Source organism: Heliangelus exortis, chromosome 13 (assembly GCF_036169615.1).
Source record: "Heliangelus exortis chromosome 13, bHelExo1.hap1, whole genome shotgun sequence".
Classification (NCBI taxonomy): domain Eukaryota; kingdom Metazoa; phylum Chordata; class Aves; order Apodiformes; family Trochilidae; genus Heliangelus; species Heliangelus exortis.
The window spans coordinates 862,343-881,928 of NC_092434.1; the positions used below are offsets into that span (position 1 = coordinate 862,343).

Sequence of the window (19,586 nt, forward strand, 5' to 3'; positions counted from 1 at the left end):
CATTCTGAGTGGAGTCTAATCAGATGTCAGACATTCTGTGATACTTAAAAGCTCTGAAAGACTTTGCTGAACTGTGTTATAATTGGAATGAAAGAACAATGACCTCTCTGTTGCTGCTGTAGTGACAGAAGGATATCTAATTACTTTCTTACATTCAGCAAGATGCAACATGCTGTCTAAAAAGGGATTCCAGATCTTCAGGGGCATTGCTAAACTCTTTGACTTGACATTGGTCATTAAGCTCAACCTGTCAGCTAAGCTCTTTTTTTCCATTGGTGTTGATAAAACTGAGTGTTGGTCTGATGTGTGGTTTAACTCTGAGTTTCACATGTAGTGGTTGCGGCTACCAGAATCTTATAGCCCTCCTAAAAAAAAAAAAAATAAAAAAATTGGTGAATCAGGTGAAAAATAAATGTTAATTTCTGCCTCACTGCTTAGGCATGCTTAGACTACAGTTATCCTATAGGTATGTTATCTTTAGCTGGATACATTTAAATAAGTTTCCACTTCTTTTGATGGGAAAAGTAGGAGATGACACTGATTAAGGAATTGCCCCCCAAAATAACTCTGTAGGTTTATAATGCCTCCCAAACCATGCTGTCAGGTACCATCTCAGTATTGAGGATTGCCAGGGCTCCACTATTACTCTTTAGTGGTTCTAGAAGTTACCAACACTTACATTTACCCACCAAACAAGTTTCTAAGCTCTTGTATAAGTGAGGTGTTTGCTAAAGAAATGGTTTATTTGGTTCCAGCAGCTGCCTTATTTTGATCAAGGCAGCTCTCCTGATAAATGCTTGAGAACATAGATATTGCTCCTAACAAATGGCCAATTTACTTCTGATATTGGTAATTATTTTTCTTTCTGACAAATAATTCTTTCCGTCCTTCTTTTTGATGTGACAAATTGGAAGTGCCTGAGTGTTAGCATATGGAGAACTGATTGTATAATCAAATAGTCTTCAAAGATTCTGCAGAATAACTTGGGGGCCTGAGGAGACTTAATGTTCATGGTCTGAGCTGATAATACTACTTAGCTTTGGGGAAGTGCTTTGAAGATCCAAAGCCCTGTATGAACACACCCTAACCCCATGGCAGCAAAAAGGGGATTTTCTCAGCAATACACATGGAGCAACAGTTGCAGAATTAATTCTGATTAATTTGCAGGGCAGAGTCAGGTATGTTAAATATGGCAGCTCAGTGGCTGCCTCCCACTGCTTCTTGATCCCAGCTTTTCCAAGTGGAAACACTGCCAAAACTGAGACTGAAGCCTGCAAATTCTTAGCTATCAGTCTATTAGGAAATTCCTTTTTAGAATTGGGTGCAGAGAGAAAAAGATAACTTGGTCTGGTTTGTGTGAAAATCAATAGAAATTTCTGTTAATTAAGTTAGTACCAGGTGGGACATTCCAGGCATCAAGAAGTTAATCTGTTCTGCTTCAGGTAAGAACTTGGAGCACTGGTTAAGTAAATTCACTGAGGAATTCTGATGTTCCCCCATCTGTACAACTGAATTTGAGTGTTCATCTTAAAAATACCTGCAGCATATACATCTTATTTCAGTTCTGATCCTGTCTGCTGGATCCTGATGTAATGAGGCCAACACTGAGGCAATGCCATATGTTCAACCTGGTTGTTTTTTTCTGATTTTATGGTCCTGTGAACGTTTTGCCTAGAATAAAGTATGAACTAGGGTAATAAGTAAAGATTACTTTGAGAAATAACCAGCTGAGATTACAGCCATATAGCCTGTGTGATGTGGCTGATGTTAAGCTAATAAGCTAAAGGAAGGCTTTGGGGGGTTCAGGAAAATTGTGTGATACATGTGTTTTGCTGTTTATTTTTTAATTAATTGTCATAGTCATTAAAATCTCTACAGGAGCCTGCTTCTCTCTGAAAACTAGAAAACCGTGCTTGCTGCAAAGGTAATTTTTTGTCTAAGCTTTCTTCCTAAGTGTGGATGCTTATATAAATGGGGAAGCAATTCTTAAGAGTTGTTGGAAGCCTCTGGGCTGTTGTGGCTGAAGCCACTAGGTGTCAGGTTCTGCTCAGTGCCACAAGGGCTGCTCGGAATTCCTGCCAGGCTTGGTTGGCAGTGGTCAAGATGCCAATTACCAGTGTCAAGGTACTTGCTAAAATCCTCAATCTTCCTCCAGAATGTAGATCTCAAGCTTCTTGGGAGTATGTTGCAGAAAATCTCCTGACCTACCTTACTGAGGAGGATGGTCCAGGGAGGAAGGACCTTGGGTTTCAGAGCTTGGCCATGACTTCTGGTGTGACACCAATTAATCCCTTGCTGAGAAACAGCTCCTCAAAGGAACCATTTCTACCTGGCAGAGGGAATGGTTGTTATCGAGACAGGGGGACTCCAGGCTTTAGCTTCTGAAATTATCTCCAGTATGGACAAGAGAGAATATTTGCTAAACAGTTGGCTTCTTAGCTGCCATTGTGAGGTATCCAAATAAGTCTCCTTGGATGCAAAACCGATGCCTTCACTGAGATAGTGAGACAGAAGTTGCTTTATTATGCTGGCATGCTAGCCAAATTTTTTAATTTTTTTTTTTTTTTTTCCCCTCAACAAGACTTTTCGGAGATCTTGGCATCCAAAATGACAGGCAGATTCCTGCAGTGCCTCTGCAGAAACGCAGGTGATGCAGTGATGGGGCCTGGGCAGGGAGTGGGGGGAACTGGGAGGCGAAGCTTTTGCTGAACTTGGGGTTCACCCAATTTTGGGGTTTACACACAGGCACGCAGGGCCAGGTTCTCCTGTGTAAGAACACACGGGCTGGTCCAGGCAGGAGGAGGAGCAGTGACAGCCATCCCATCCCCTCCTGCCCCTGACACCCAGGAGCCCCCCGGGACAGGGAGCAGACGGCGGGGGAGACCTCGCTTTGTTCTCCCTCGGAAGGGCCGTGAGGGGGCAGCGGGCGAGCAGCGAGAGATCCGCGGGTGCCCGGGAGCCCTGCAGCACCCCCCTTCTTCCTCCTCCTCCTCCTCCCGGAAAGGAGGCCGGGCCCTTTTTCCCCGCCTAAGCCCTCACACACCGCCCACCGCCGCCGGAACAAAAGGGGCGGCTGCTGCTGCATGGTGGCTGCCGAGCGCGTTTCCCCCGTTCCGCGCCGGGTTCCGCGCCGCTCCGCGCCAAGATGTCGGGCAGCGGCGGAGGCGACAGCAACAGCGCGGTGAAGAAAAGGACCCCGGCCGGCTCGACCTCCTCGCTGGCTCAAGATGAAGAGAAACAGGCGATGGAGAAGATGCTGGAAGCGGCGGGCGGTGGGGCGCAGGAGAACGGCTGCGCCCGCTCCCCCTCTCCCTGCGCCTCGGCCGAAGGGGTGACCCTGCAGCGCTCCATCACGCTGCTCAACGGCGTGGCCATCATCGTGGGCACCATCATCGGCTCCGGCATCTTTGTCACCCCCACGGGCGTCTTGCGGGAGGCCGGCTCGCCGGGGCTGTCGCTGGTGGTGTGGGCCGTCTGCGGGGCCTTCTCCATCGTGGGTGCCCTCTGCTACGCCGAGCTGGGCACCACCATCACCAAATCCGGCGGGGACTACGCCTACATGCTGGAGGTGTACGGCTCCCTGCCCGCTTTCCTCAAGCTCTGGATAGAGCTGCTCATCATCCGGCCCTCCTCGCAATACATCGTGGCTCTGGTCTTTGCTACCTACCTGCTCAAGCCCATCTTCCCCACCTGCCCGGTGCCCGAGGAGGCTGCCAAGCTGGTGGCCTGTCTCTGTGTCCGTAAGTACCCCCAGGGGCTTCTCCAGCTGCCCGCTCTCTCCTCCACGTGGCTTCCCCCCTCTCACCATCACCTGCCCCAAAAAGTCTGCCCAAAGCACCGGCCATCACTCTCTAGGGGATGCACCAGCTCTGCGGTGCTGAACTGGAAGCATAGCGGTGGGTTTGTTGGTTTCTTTTTTGTTGTTGGTTTTTGTTTTGGTTTGGTTTGGTTTTTTTTTTCCTATTTTGAACAGCCTGAGAAGGAAACGTGGCCCCATCCCAAGTGAAATGAGCAAAAAATTCCCGAGCAGCTGGCGATGAGCTAGCAAAGCCTCTCTGATTTCCAGCGATGCAGCACAAGCAGCACCCGATAGATAAAACATTCATTTTGCTCCTGCACTGGGATAGGGTTTCTCACAGGAGTTGGGCAGGGTAAAATCCCCTTGCAAGCCCGAGGTACAGCAGTGCCTGGGATGGGCTTCCATGTGCAGGCTGGGGTTAGGATAATGTGCAGCTGGGAAATTTATCTGTCAGGAGCAACTGGTGCTGAACGTGGCCTGTGCTGCACTGCCTGGCTCGTTTCAGCACCAGTTGTGAGATGTTTCTCAGCTCTCTGGGCACTGATGTAATGCTCAAAACGTGGTTTGGGTTGCGTTTGGGTTTTGTTTGTTTGTTTTTTTCCTAGCGAACACTAAATATCCAAGGAGCTGTCTTGCAGAGAAGTTCAGTCATGCTGTGATGAATTCAGGGCCACTGATGTCTGCCGTGGCACACAGATCTCTCCTGCTGCAGTTTTTTATCATCTCTCTGGTATTTTGAGGTCTGCTGTTTTGCCAGTGAAGCCCCGTTTTTCCATTCCTCCTGCACTTGCAGAGTCACCTCAGCCAAATTCCTCCTCCTTTTAATAAAGGACCATTTTCTACTTTCTTTCCTCCTTTCCTCTTCAGTTTGCATTCCACTCCGCTGGTGATTCCAGTGCCATTGTGAGGGTGTCTATTGGGAGAGGGAATAATTTATCATGAGAGCATTATAAGGCATTTATTTGCCATACAAAGTTGTGGTCAGGTGTTATGTTTATTTTTTCATTTTGAGGGTGTGAAGAGAAGGCTGCTCATGCTGTCCAAGGGGAGATCATGTTGGATTCCTTCACCTGCTGAGGATGGCAGGAATTCCAGAGTTGTAGCACATGGTTGTTATGGGAAGATACATTATCTGTAAATCTCATAATACCCAGTTTGGCATTTTTTGGCTGGCTGGTAGATACAATAAGGTCAATACCAGTCCGGACAGCAAATTTTATTTTCTTTGGCCAAGACTGAAACTTACTCGTTCCCCAGATAAATTTTAAGGAACATAAGGGCAAGCAGACAGGCATGTGGACTTTCCAGGCATTTTTTTAATTAAGTGGAGATTAAGGAAATCTTGTCACCCAGCAAAGAAAGCTGTAGCAGAGTTAGAAAACAGTTCTGCTGGTGGGTTTCTTGCCTTGTGGAAAAAATGGTTTTAGAGCTTTACTGCCAGTCTGCAATATGGTTTCTTCAGTGACACAGAGAAAAGAGACAGGCATGCACATGGCATTCACTTTTTGCTTGTTTAGTTGGTTGGTTGGTTTTTTTGGTTTTTTTTTTTCCCTAGGAAACTAGCAGAATTAAAGCACTGATTAGATGGGCTTTCTTATGCTTAAGTTCTCCTGTGCAAGAATGTATTGCAGTAGACAAAGCCTTGGAAAATGTGTTCCTAATAATAAGTAATTTTTCATCTGCAGGATCTTTCCCATAAGAGGTGTCATGAGGTGTCTCTGTTCCCCTTTTACTGCTCAGAAAACAAAACCAAGAGTGAAATAGACACTGGCAAGCAGCAGGGTGGATCTCAGCATGAAATTTCTTGATGCCAGGTCTCATTCATGCTTATGCTCCTCCAGTAAGTCATGTGTCTCCAGCTTTCTTTTGCTGGCAATTAGTAGTTTTCCTGAAGCAGAATTTGTTCCTGAACCTTCATCTTGAAATGTCAAGGAAAGAGTTGTGAGTTCTACAAATATGCATCATTTCCATGTGTTTCTTCTTGAAACTTTACTTTCCCTTACACCACTGGCAACTATTTTGTTTATGCTTTAGTTTAAATTTTTGTTTGTCTCCTTTGCTACAAAAGGCCAGTTCATCGTGCATTGCCTTCAGCAAGTTGGTTTTCTCTAACTTTGATTTTTTGGAGTTAGCATTTCTACTGTCTGGTGCCAAAACCACATCATGCACTAGGAACAATAAATGAAGTAAATCTGGTCAAAGGACTTTGCAAGTCACAAAACTTTTCTGGACTAAAAAGCAGCTTTGTTACAGGATTGTTCCAAACATACCCCTACCCAGTGAGACTTTTTTTTTTCCAAGACCCCTAGAGTAGGAAAAATACATCCATGTGCATACATTAACAAGTTATCTTAAAGGGAAAAGAAGAATTTAGAAAGCAAAAGTAGAATTTAGAGCCTGGGGCTACAACGCAGTAGCCAGTACTCAGCCATCTAGAACAGTACCAGCTGTATTCTTTGCAGAGTTTGTATCTCAACATAAAAAGCAGTTGACTGCATGGTTTTTAGTAAGAGGAGAAGTACCAAAAGTTGTTTTTTTTCGACTTTGAGTGTTATTGGTGTTGAACAGTTGAATAAATAGTGTTGAGTTTGGTATTTGCCACCGTGAAATACAGAAATTTAATTCCTCGGCATGAAGATAATCTCAATAAATCATAGTCTTGAAAGAAAAAGAAATAGTTGGGAGCAGATATTTTGCAGATACATAATAGTTGGGAGCAGATAATGTTTCCCTCAAGGTACTGAAGAAAACAAGGTGGGTGGTAAGTAGAATTTAACTACAAATTTTATGCTATGGAGATTGTAATCTCCAGAGTTGGTATGCAAGGCTCTTTCTTTCGTAAGGCTACACGAAGGCTTCTTATGGTTGCCAGATAAAAGGCATTTAAGGGAATTCATTACAGGGAAGCAAGATGGGTCAAGCTGTTAATCATGAAATGTTCACCACAAAAGAGCCAGTGCTCCCTGGCTGCAAGAATTTGCAGGAGGTTTGGGGTAAAGCTTTTCAGGCTGCACATGACTTAGGTAATTCATAAAGTGTGTTATTTAATCCCTAAGATCGGATGTCTCACCCTTCTAGGACTGATAAATCATAGTAAATGCCAAAGGGTACCAAACATAAGGGCCATGTAGTAGCCAAGCAGTTTTTGATCAGGAAAAGTTGAAGTTCACACAAGTGTGTGTGTGTGTGTGTGTGTGTGTGTGTGTGTGTGTGTGTGTGTGTGTGTGTGTGAAAAACCCAACTCTGTCTTCACTGTGCCCGTGGATCAGATCCTTTTCTTACAACTGGCTGCCACTTGTTTAACATTTCTTAAATTTGAAGGGATAAATCTGAACAAATCATGAAAAATTCACAGTGCACAGCACAGTGGATGTTCTAGAGAAAACTCAACCCTGTGAAGTTTCAAGTTCTCTCCCTGGTTAAAGTAACATTGTGAAGTCCTTATTTCCACCTGTGAATTTGCAGATTTCCTACACTTGAGAGGTCTGTCAATCCTGGCATAGTAAATACCCTGTGGAGCAGGGAGATGGGGAACAATGTTGCTTCCAGCCATGAGCTGGTTTTTATTTAGTGTTTCACAAGAGCCCGAGCTGTTCTTCCTACACACATTCTTAGGCACAGCCACCACACACCCCCCATGTGCTGCATACCAGGTTATTTTGTAATTTACTGATTTCTTGTCAATGTAATCTGCTCCACAGAAGCTTGTGAAACCCTGCCAGCTGCAGAGGGTTTTACTCTTGATCTTCAGTGACAAAGCAGTGATTTGATCGTTGGCTTCTGAAACCTTTTATCACTTGTTAGTGATGCTGGTCTGACTCAACCCCAATAAATGCTGCAGCAGTATCTGCTCCTTTAAAGATACAGCATTTTCATCTTTAACACTTCTTTTAGCACTTCTGGAATACTATTTGGGGCATTCCTCCTGCAAAAATGGAATTCCAGTGAAGTGATCAGATATTTCTCATGTGTCTCTCATGTTCTGGACAGCCAAACCATGGCAGGATTAGCAGCAGTCAGTGCTGAGTTGAGTCATGTCTCAGAACACATCTTGCCTGTGAGCAAAAGTGCCTGACACCCCCCAGAGTACCTTCTGAGTTAAAGGAGAAGGATGGTATCAAATCCAGGGGTTGGCAGAAGTGCAGGAGCACATGGCTTGGCTGCAAGCTTGCCAAATTATTGCCGTGGTCTATAAGTGAATATTCAGTGCCAGCATTTCAACTAGAAGTGGCATTTGTTGAAAGCAGGAATGTCTTTATTTAGTATTAGAGTTTTGGGTTTAATCTGACAGTTTGGTTGTTTGAGGAGCTGTTCAAAGTGAAGCTATGGATATGATTTTAAACTCCTCAGGTATTAGATGATTAGCAAGGCAAGCACAAGAGACACCTTTTGCTTGGCTGTGTAAGATGGGTTTATTCTGCAGCACTGCTGCTTGGAGTTAATCTGCAAGGAAAAGCAGGGTGTGAAGCTTTGAAGACTTCTAATTGTTTTTTTTTTCACTCCCCTCCTCCAGAAAGGTGGATTAAACTACTAAGCTGCATCAGTAAATATGCACTTATTTGATCAGAGTGAAAGGGAGAGGTCTTTGTAGAATCCCTGCTGCATGGCTAATGTGGCAGGACTGAGGTTGCTTTCTTAAATCCACATTTAATTAGAGAAAGTAGCATTAATGAAAATAGCCTCTGACACTGGCAAGACTCTCCTGAAATAGACTGAAGGTCTGGAGGACTCTTGAAACACAGCAAGCAGCTGCTGCATTTCTTGGCACCCCTCTCTTGGCTTTCACAACAAATGTCCCATTAAGTTTTATTGTATTTGAATGGTTTACACCACCACTGAGATCCTTCAGAGTCTTGTTCTTCTGACATGAACAAATTGGGAAGGCTTTTTCAGAGGAACTTGACATGGCCAGGCTAATTCCAAGCAGCATCACTAAGTATTCCAAGTATTCCAATAGTCTCACAGTCCCAGTGCCAGATGTGGACAATAGGTGACATGCAAGGGATGAAAAAGCCATTTCTTGCCAGCCAGCACACAGAGCTGAATTCTGACCCTCTGCATGGTCTCAGTGGGATGACTCAGGCTAAAACCTGCCTGGAATTTTTTATTAAGTTCAGAACCCAGGATTTCAGGCTCGGTGCTGAAATTCAGCCACCTCTCTGTGGGTGTTGTGGCACCTCAGTCAGTACAGCTGGGGGAAGGGTTTTCTGTATCCCTGTAACATCACTGTGGGCCAGGTGAAATCCCTTGTTTTGCAGCTGAGCATCTGGGGAGGATGGTTCTATGCCTGAGGTTTAATGTGCACTTAAAATATTCCTGAGCATGGTTTGCTGCTAGAAGATATTTCTTACGAAGTGGGGATGACAGAAGAGATGTTTATCTTGTGCTAGCTGTGCAGTTCTTTTAATTTGCTGGGAATGGAAGAATAAAAATGCCTTTTTCTCCTCTTTCCAAGCCTGTATTTTGTAACTCCTCCAACTAGCTACCAGTTAGCTCCCTTCACATTAATACATCCTTGTTTTTCTTGTACCATGCAGTTTGATATAATCCCTGCTACTTTGGTACCAGAATGATGGGTGCATTTCCAAAGGTTTGAGATCCAGCCTCTCAGGAGCTGCAAACCATGGATCTCTCCACTCAGCTCTTTCTCCAGGCAGTCCTGGTGCTGCCTTTTCCCCCTGCCTGCTGCACTGCTTGGCACAGCTCTTCAAGGAGTTGGCACAGAAGTGCTTGTGAATTTATTTGTGCAGAACTCTGGAGAGTTGAGGGTGTGGATATTCTGGGAGCTGTGCTCCGTGGTGAAATGTTAGCATCATCTGGCTGTGCACTGACTTCTGCTCCCACCTCTGAGCCTCTTCCAGCACCAGTGACTTGTCCTTGAAGAAACATCTCCAAAGGTTTTCCTTCTGCTCTTTCTCTTTTCCACCTAGCAGGGCACAAGTCTTCACTCAGCATCTACCAGGTTGAAATTTCCCTGTTCTATGTGTCTGGCCTGGTGTGTGGGTCCCATGTTGGGTTGTGCTATAAGGAACAGACACCTGTGACTGTTGGGAATACACTGTGGTGTGGAAGCCACCTGAATATAGAGTGGGAATTTTTTTTTTTTCGCCTTAGTGAATAGCTAAAACATTGATGTCCCTATGGATTAAACCACTGCACTCAGTCTGGTAAAATTCCTTGTTTTTTACTGTGTGGGATTCCTTGTTTTTTACATGTGTTTTTACAGTATTTTCCATGTGTCCAACCTCTTGTGGGCACAGGCAGCAATTTCCTGCATAGCACGGGGACCATTCTGTGTCAGTACCACGAGCTGCTGTCATCCCTGAAGGTTTTCTTGGTGGCCCAGGGGCTCAGTTTGTGTCATCCCTGTTTGGAACCTGATTTTACCATCTCTGGTAGGTGAGAAAACTGTTTGTCCAGCATCAGGACTTCATCAAGTGTGAGCGGAGCAGCCTTTGGTGCAGGATGGGGAAATGGAAGGGAGGTGAAAACTGTTCTGTAGGTCATTATGAAGAGAAACTCAGCATCATCCAGTGGCAGATGGGAAATGGAAGCATCATCTTACAGGGGATAAGCACTTTGGAGATGTGTGAGCTACAAAGAGGGATCATAGCATGATTCAGCCTCTGCATGCAGAGAGTGCTACAGTCTCTGTTTTCCTGGCAGAGAAGCTGAGGTGGAAGAGTTCCCTTCATTCTTCCCTCCTTTCCACAAGTCCCTGCCCTAATACACATTCTCATTCTGGTCCTGGAAGGCCACAAATAGGAATCCATGGATAACAGAGTCTGTTTCTTTGAAACATGCTACTTGCCTGTTTATACTAAATTATATAGGAAGCACTCCAGGTGAAGACCAGGGAAACCTAGAAAAGATGAAACAGAGACCAGAAGTGAGATTGTGCAAGGCTCCCAAGGTGTGTAACCTCACAGGCACCATGAATGCAGCTCTGCCAGTACCTCAAGAATTCCTAGAGCCCTTTCAGAAATGTTTGAACCTGAAAAGCTGCTGAAGATCTTGGGTTGGGCAAACTCATCTCCCCATCAGCAAACTGCATACACTTCTGGAACTGGGTCCTTTTTTTATTTGTGGGTGAGGAGGACTGCTCAGAGCTCTGGATCATTCGTTTGTTTGTTTGCTTTTTTTTTTTACCAAACTGGGATTCCCTGAGCACTCTCTTTACTCCATCTCCAATCCACAGCCACGTTCCATATCCAAAGGAGGCAACTGGGCTGGTGAAGGGATCCAGCACAGATCCTATGAGGAGAGGCTGAGGGAGCTGGGGGTGTTGAGGCTGGAGAAGAGGAGGCTCAGGGGAGACCTCATCACTCTCTCCAACTCCCTGAAAGGAGGTTGGAGCCAGGGGGGGGTTGGGCTCTTTTCCCAGGCAACTCTCAGCAAGACAAGAGGGCACAAGAGGTCTCAAGTTGTGCCAGGGGAGGTTTAGGTTGGACATGAGAAAGAATTTCTTTCTGGAGAGGGTGATCAGGCATTGGAATGGGCTGCCCAGGGAAGGGGTGGATTCTCCATCCCTGGAGATATTTCCAAAGAGCCTGGATGTGGCACTCAGTGCCATGGGCTGGGAACCACGGGGGGAGTGGAGCAAGGGTTGGACTTGATGAGCTCTGAGGTCCCTTCCAACCCAGCCCATTCTAGGATTCTATGATCTGGGAAAGCTGCAGCCTTTTTCTATAGGAGACTTGCCAAGAGTTGCATCATAAATGCCAAGCCCTGCTTACCTGTGCTGGGGCTGTGTTTGCTTTGGGCAGAACCACATGCCTGCAGGGCAGCTTTCCTACATCCTGCCTTTCCTTTGTAGACACAAGAGCTCTTGCTACACATGATGTGTTTGCCATGGTCCTGCTCTGTGTGGGGACTGCCATGATCCCTTCCCATGGCTGGTTTCTGAGGATTGATTCCTGTTTGGAAATAAATCGTGTTTGGGAGGGAGCTTGCAGCTTGGGACTGGGAGACCAAAGGAATATGCCCATAAAATGTCAAGGGGGGTAGGGGCAAGGGTCTGGGTCCTATGTTGGGTTTGTCAGTTTATCCTTGGTTCCTATCAGTAGTGGGGAAATGACCTGAGCCTGCAGGTGAGTGCCAGCAGAGCTGGTTCAGTGACATGCCTGAAGGCAGCTGGGGCTACGAGGACAGAATAAATAACTGGAGCTGAACCTGCTGTTGTCTTTACAAAACCAAATTTCTCTTTTGGAAGCCTCTGACTCTCCTTGTGGCTTGGGTATCTTGAAATGAAGCTCCCCTTCTCACCAGGAGAGATGAAGGGGTGAACAGCTCTTTGTGAGCCTCTTTTCTCTTACAGCAGCCAAAACCCCAGCATCTTTCTTACTTCTTCCAGAAGTAATAAATGAATAAACTTACCCCCCACTTACATCTGCAGTCCCTGCAGCTTTCTAGTTCCTATTATCCCAATTATGTAAAACCTTTGGAGAGGGGCTGCTGGATCTGTCACATCAGGTTGTGCTGAAATCCTTATTCCTAGAATGATTCCCCAGACCTGGGGCATGGCTCCTGACAGCAGCCAGTGGCTGTAGCCATGGGAAAAGTGCCACAGAAATTAGGGCAGCTCCTTCTGATCTTTCCCTGCATTGTATCTTTGCTTGGGTTTAAGGAAAGCTCTGACTCTGCAGTTTTCCCCCCTGATGCTGATGTGGAGCAGTTCATTCAAGGTGAGTGGAGAGGTGCCAGGAAGGAGTCCCCCAATCCCTTGGATCCAAGGGAATAAAACTGCTTTAGGAAACCCTGGCCCTCTGGTCTCCTGAGAAGTTGAGCAACCACTGGAATTTATCTTGAAATTTTATGGAAAAAGAACTCTTGTCTTTTCATCTCAATGCCTGTAGGATTCTTTCTGGTGGGTGAGATTGGGCTTTTTTTTTTTTTTTTTTTTTTTGCCTGTGTTATGTTGAAAGCATTTAAGTGTGGTAACTGCATCACACTCCTTTAGGGAAAACAAATATTATTACCCAGTGGGAAAAAGCAAAGATTGAAAGGTCTCTGAATCACAGCCTCTGAATCACAACTGTTGTGGAAGAAGCTCCCAGATCTGTCCAGAGTCTCTGGCTCTAAGTCTTTTCTTCTTTTTACAGAGCCTGTTTATCTGGCACCAATCTGTTTTTTCATGGCTGAATACAGATATTTCTGGTGCTTTTTGGTTTTGGACCGTGCAGGAAGATTTTGCTTTTTATGTACACAACCCATGGCCCATCCAGCAGAACCAGAACAGAAAAACCAGCCCTGAGAAAGTCAGTATTTAATGTGGAGGCTGAAGCAGCTATTGTGAAAGAAACAGAATGTCTATATGGGGAAGGGAATGTCACTGTCACACCTCTGGGGGCTGTCTTCACTTAGGGAAAAGTGTGCTTTTAGATGTGTTAGCTCATCCTTTAAATATCCCTCTGTAAACAAGGAGAGTTTTATTTTTAGCATAATCACTGCTCAAAGTCAGCCCTGGATCCTCACTTCCCTTCCAGCTCTCCCCATTAGGATTCAGCAGAGGGGTTTTTTTAGCAGGTGAATTGGGATCTCTGGTGATATTTCACTGCCTTTTCCTCTCCCCACCACTCTCCTCCCCCCTGTAGCACAGACAGACTGTAAGTCACCCTTTATTTTCTCTCCCCCTCTCTGCCTGGGCAGTGGCTCAGGCAGCACACCAGCTGGAGGCAGATAAATTGCAATCTTGCAGCCCAGCAGTGGTGCTGACCTGCTGTGGGATGCTGCAAAGCCTCCAAGCTGCTTTCATTAGATGCACCATATCTCCCCTGAGCAGCAGAGGGTGGAGGGGCCATGGGACAGGGGCTGACATCTGGGGGAGGTGGGGTGGCAGGTTTGTTGGCCCAGTTCCTTCCTGTTTGCTGTCCTGTGCCCTGAACAGGAGCCTGCTTGGAGTGTTCCTGCCCACTGAAAATACCTGGGGGTCATTTCAGCCTCACTCAGGCACCCTGACAGTGCCAAAGGGGCTTTAAAGGCATGCTACCAAAAAAAAAAAAAAAAAAAAAAAAAAAATTAAAAAACAAATCTGAGATTGCTTATTTACTCCTGGCTTTTATTCTTGTAGGATGGGTTGGATCACGTGCTTTTTCTATGCAAACTCTTTCCTTCCTCCAGACTTCCAGTGCTCTTGGGTTGGGATGACCCCAGATCCTAGGGGCTGGGAGGGAAGCAAGGATCCAGGTGATGCTGCAAGCAGGATCCAGGTGCAGGCTGCTCACTGCCTCTGCTCTTCCCTGCCTGGGGATCCCTTCCAGAGCAGTGTGTGGGCACTGAAATCCTCTCAGCATGTTGCTGTTGTGCTGTGGCCCTGGCAACCTCTCAGTCCCCATGTGTCCCCTGTGTGCTGTCCCCATGTGTGCCCTGTGCTGAATCACAGGAGGTTCTGGTGCTCTGGGAATGCAGAGTCTGATTGGTGCTGTCAGACCCAGAACCCTGGGTCCTCAAAGGCTGCTCTGAAGCCATCCTGGGGGTGTGCCTGAGCCTGGCTGTGCCTTTTTGTTCCAGGAAAGCTATTCCCAGCTCTGGTATGGGCTCTGGGAGCACTTCCCTCAACTCTTACCCCAGTGCAGTTGCTTTCTTACTGGCAGAGCCAGGTGGCAGGGAGCCACCAGGACCCTTTCAAACACCCAAAAACTCCTCCTTCCTCCCATGGTTTTATTTCTCAGCTTTCCATTTCTAGCAGGCAGGGTGTGAGGCTGCAGGCTCCCAGCTGATGGGCTCCAGAGAGCCAAGGCAAGCACTGCATGTCCTGGGCAACCATCTCGTGTTGGAGGGGGGGCAAGTGAGTACCTGGGGTGCTGGTCCTGCATCTCTCACCAGCACCTGTGTGCTCAGGGTGCTGGTCTGTAGCTGAGCATCTCCCTGTGCTCTGCCCTCCAGGTGTTCTTGGGCTCATCCCTTGCTGCATGGCTCAGGACTGAGGCAGGAACAGGGACTTTTCTTTCTATTCATGCAGTGGGCTGTGGCCTCGAGAGCTTTTTGGGTGCTATTGGGGTAGAAATAACTGTGCATCAGTTCTGGAAGTTTGTCCTGAGATTTCTGTGGTGTTTTTTCAGACAAATGCATCCATTGCACTGGATGGACTCGGCAGGGATTGCAGCCCAGCACTTTGGTGCTGGGGGTTGCAGGAACCACTTTTATTTATGTGCCCTCAGAGTTGTGCTTCCCAGTGCAGTCCCAAGGAGTTCAAACCCCCAGTTGCCAAAAAGAAAAGTCAGGAGGGAGATGTGCATGGCCACCCAGCCTCCCTTTTGACAAATTTCTGTTCTCGGAGGAGAATTCTCTTGCGTTTTAGCCAGCAGCAAATGCCACTTTCTCATCAGGGGATTTGCATTTGAAGTGATTCACCACAAACTGATGGATCCCTTCTTGTCTGCTTCCCTCAGTGCTCCTCACAGCTGTGAACTGCTACAGTGTGAAAGCTGCTACCCGTGTCCAGGATGCCTTTGCTGCTGCAAAACTCCTGGCGCTGGCTCTGATCATCATTCTGGGCTTCGTGCAGCTTGCAAAGGGTGAGTATGGTTCCTTTTTCTTCTGCAGGTGGTGTGCAGTGTCAAGCAGAATCTGGGAATTAGGGGTAAAGCCCAAGAGCCCCAACACCAGCATTTCAGAGGTAGCAGAAGTGCTTTCCAAACATCTTTTGGGTGCTTGGGTGATATTCCAGCTCGTGCTTTGCAAAGGGCTGAGTGCTTTTGTGTATTTTATTTGTGAGATTTTTTTTTTTTTTTTTTTTTAAATTTACTATCTGTGAGACTTTTTATTTACCCTGCTGCAGCTAGGCTTGATTCCATGCCCTTGGAACCCAGTGTATACCACCCAAGATCTTTTCCTCTGAGTGCAGTCCCTCTGTGGCCTCACCCTGAGACTGCAGAGCTGCCAAGCCTGCAAGGAATCAAAACCTGGGTGCTGTAGCTCTCAAAATTTTGGGTTTTTTTTTTGTAACTGGTGGCTTGTCACAGCCATTTGTTAGTAGAGAAGTATCCACAGGTGCAAACCAGCCCTCAATAATTTTCCTTCTTTGACAAACTGCCCCTTTACATTCCTCCTGGTTCAGGAATGGGAGAGCTTGGTTGGGTCCCTGGGTCACACAGGGACACCTGGCTCAGACAAGAGCAGAAACCACAGGATGAATGGTGATGTTAGGGCTCTCAGCTGACACATGCATGTCTGACAAGTAGCATGTAAAAACAAGATAAGGAGAGGGGGATGGAGCTGTTTTCCTGGTATTTTTGCTTGCTTTATGCATGCTTAAAATCCTGTCTAGCTTAGGGAGACATTTTTACTCCCCAACCCATCTGATGAGCTGACCCACACAGATAAGCTCTGCTGTGTGGGGTTTTTTTGTGTGAATTTTGTGAAAATGCTTCCTCAGAGAACAGTACAAGCCCTGCTTGTTCAATGTGGATAAAAGTCTGTAGATGGTCCCTCCTGTCTCTCCTGGGATGTGTGTGTCTCTTTGTGCACGTAGGTTTTAATTCCTGGCTCAGCCATGGGAGCCAGTGCTGCCTTTGCAAAATTTCTTGCTTTATCAGAGGTTTTATATTCTTCCAGCTCTAATGCTCAACAAGAACAATGTTTGAGGCTTATCACAAAGTACACCTCCTTCCTCTTCATATCTCCCCAGCCTGCTTTGCTGAACTTTTTTTCCTCTTTTAGAAGGAAAAGGATAAAGAACCATAAAACTCTTTTAGCTCTTTGTAACAGAGGTCTTCACAATCGGTTTGGGCTTGCAGGTAATAATCTCAGTTTGCTTTTTCACCATCACTTTCCCTCCCTCTGTACTGTTCTTTTGTCCTTCTGTTGAGAGTGAATCACTGCCCTGGGTATAAATACATGATATTTCCATTGACTTTTATCTGTAACCAATAAAAGATCTCTCAGACAAAGCCTCCATCCTGTGCCTTCCATGCACCTTGCAGCACAGCTTGTTTCAGGTGACATTTGGTTTCCTGCTAAAGCCCCTGGCCACTTCAGGCAGAGTTAGATGGTGAGGTCTGCAGGCAGAGACCTTTTCTTCCTCTCTGTGCACACAACATTTGATGTAGAACAACCTGGATCAGAGTGGGACCTTTGGGCTCTCCAGAAGATGCTCCTCACAAAGCCCCTGCTTGAGCAGCACCTTGCTGCCTCTCCAAGCTCCCAGTTTGCAGCAGACTGTCTGGGATTCTGCTTTTGGTCTAACATGGATTTTATTAATCTCCTTATGGAAGCTGCAAGCTCTCTGCTAAGTCCCTAAGAATGTGCAAGCTCCTTTCATGTGCCCTTCTTTGGCTTTCACATACATGTTGCAACTTTCTCAACTTTTCTCTAAATCATGCCAGGTGACTCGATGGCTTCATGTAGCAGGGATACATCAAGAAACTGGTTTGGGTTTTTTTCTGGTTGTTTTTTTTCAAGGCAAGCATCAATTAAAGCATACTGGGAATGGGAAGATGCTGCCCTGTTCTCTGTCTTCACCAGGAGAAGAAATTAAGGGTGCACACTGTGAGGCAAGGGAAATTTAAATTGGCCATTAAAAAATTAAAAAAACCCAACCAAGCAAAAACCCCCCAACAAAACCCACTTTGAACTGCAATGCAGAGCTCAAGTAGATTTCCCAGGAAAGCTCTCTCACTGGAAATTTCCCAGAACCAGGTTAAAAAAAAAAAATCTCTTGGGAATGGTTTAGCTGCATTGAGCTTGGAGCAGAGGGACAAACCTGGTCCACTGGAAGCCCTCCTGTCTGTGCCCTCTGTGTGTGTTGTACAGAGCTGCTGGATCTCCTCCAGGAGAAATACCACAGACTTCTAAAGTGCTGATGCTTTTAAGTGGGTAACCCTTTTCTGAAAGGCTCTTTAACCTCTGGGTAAGTGGGTGACCCCAGGTCCCACCCACACCCCCAGTTCCAAGCCTTTGCTGCTCCTCTGGGTGCTTTCTTTCCTTTTATACCAATCCCAGTGCTCTTTGGACAAAGGGGACTTTTACCACCAGCAGCTCCACAAATTCAATCCCAAGGCAGTGAAATATGAGGGTGAAATAGATGCCAAGCAGATTTGTCTGAGGCTGCAGTTTCAAGGGGGGGGTGAAGGGGTTTTGTGTTCCCAGGACACTCTGGGTGGTGCCTGAGCAGAGCTGATGGATTTGCTGTAATGGGGACTGTCCCAGTTTACAGCATCCATAAAGAGAAAAGAGGCAGCACCACAGCTTCTTGCTCAAACTTCTGGGAGTTCACAGAAGCAGGACTTTGTATTGACCTCCCCCCTTCAGCTGTTGGCTTTTTCTTCTTTTTATCCTTTCATTGGGTATTTTCATAATTTTTGGAGAAGCAGGGACATGTCAGGACAAAGAAATATGTGGCAATATTACCAGAAGCATTTTCTTCTGATCTTTCTCTGGACAGCTGGTTTACATCACTGCTTTCAAGCAGCTTCAGAAGGGGGTGGGGGGCAGAAGTTGGTTTGCTGCTTAACTGCTTGGAGGTTTAAGTCACCCACTTGGGATGCAGTTATTTTACTAATACTGGTTTTAAAAACCTTTGTGGGGCTAGAGTTGTGTTTCTTTAAAAGTTCAGTGTCCTGGACTTCATATATTAGTGTGCAAAACCTTAAATATGGACCCCAACTTACAGCCCACCAGGCTGCAGCACTGAAATAATCAACTTAGAGCAGAGATAGGATCAGGTTGTTTTTTTTTTTCACTCCAGTGTTACAAAAATTAGGATTATTTTTGGTCCTATTGTTTCAGCAGGCACAAAATGGTAAAATAAAAATGCTAATCTTTAAGGGGTACCCTCATGCTTTTTACCTGCAAGGAAATTCAGGAAGGTTTTTTGATGTAAAAAAAAAATTTAAAGAATTGTATCACAGACATGTTTCAGATATGTTCTTTCATGTTGCTGATGTCCCAGGGTTTCTTAAATGTTTATCTGCCCTCAGGCAGCTGCAGCAGCTCCAAAGGAAAAAAAAAAAAAGAAAAGAAAGAAAAAAGAATTGGGCACTTGGGACTTAGCAAAATAGAATTTAGCAGCCGTTTTATTCAATTATTTTTTTTCTGACTTATTGCCCCTTTTCCCTTTTAATGCCTGGTTTCTCATCTTAAATTTCTCATTTTGAGTGCCTGGTTGATGGCAGCACCATTATTCATTATTCTGCCTCCCTTCCTTGGGTGAATTCAGGTGAATTCAGGACAAAGCTGGCAGGTTGAACTCCAGACATTTGCCATGGAGCCCTTAACCTTTGGGTTTATTCTTGTGTAGTTTGGGTTTGGTTTTTTTTTTTTCTCCCTTGAAATAGGTGTGTACAACATCAGCCATCAGGCATTTGCTTTTTCTAGAGGGGTGTTCAGAGGGGTCACTGTGGCTGCCAAATCCTGAACTCACCATGGGGAAGGTTTCTGAAAAGTGCCCAGGTTGCAAATTCAAACTTCCCATCATTAAAGTCTGCTCAGGGTCTCTGGGAAGCCTCCTAAAAATGTTATTTCAGTGCTCCAAGTGTCAGGCAGCATCTGGGGGCTGGGGGTTTGTGTGCACATCTGGGTGTGCTTCCAGCTCTCAAATCCCTTTGTCTTTTGCTGGAAATCACCCGTTTCATCTGTCTTTTTCTCTGAAGGGTTATTTTGCTATTTCTCTATTCAAACTTTTTTTTTCTTTTTTTTTCTTTTTTTCTTCTTTTTCTTTTTTTTCTTTTTTTTCTTTTTTTCTTTTTTTTCTTTTTTTTTCTTTTTTTATTTCTTTTCCTGGAAACCCCTGCGATTAGGGAAGACATGAGGGCAGGGAAGGTTTACTCACTCTTCCTTTCCTCCCAGA

At 45.8% G+C, this 19,586-nt stretch overlaps 1 protein-coding gene across 2 annotated transcripts in view; it reads left to right on the forward strand.

The window, feature by feature from the left end:
- Window positions 1–2,481: 2,481 nt before the first annotated feature.
- Window positions 2,482–19,586, forward strand: part of SLC7A5 (solute carrier family 7 member 5) — a 38,555-nt gene continuing 21,450 nt past the window's right edge. For both annotated transcript variants that reach the window (XR_011728373.1, XM_071756552.1), the window contains exons 1-2: window positions 2,482–3,740; window positions 15,190–15,315. Coding sequence is in view for 1 of the 2 variants with exons in the window: in XM_071756552.1 (XP_071612653.1) it covers window positions 3,146–3,740; window positions 15,190–15,315 (721 nt within the window). In the remaining variant the exon portion in view is untranslated. The remainder of the gene's footprint in view (window positions 3,741–15,189; window positions 15,316–19,586) is intronic.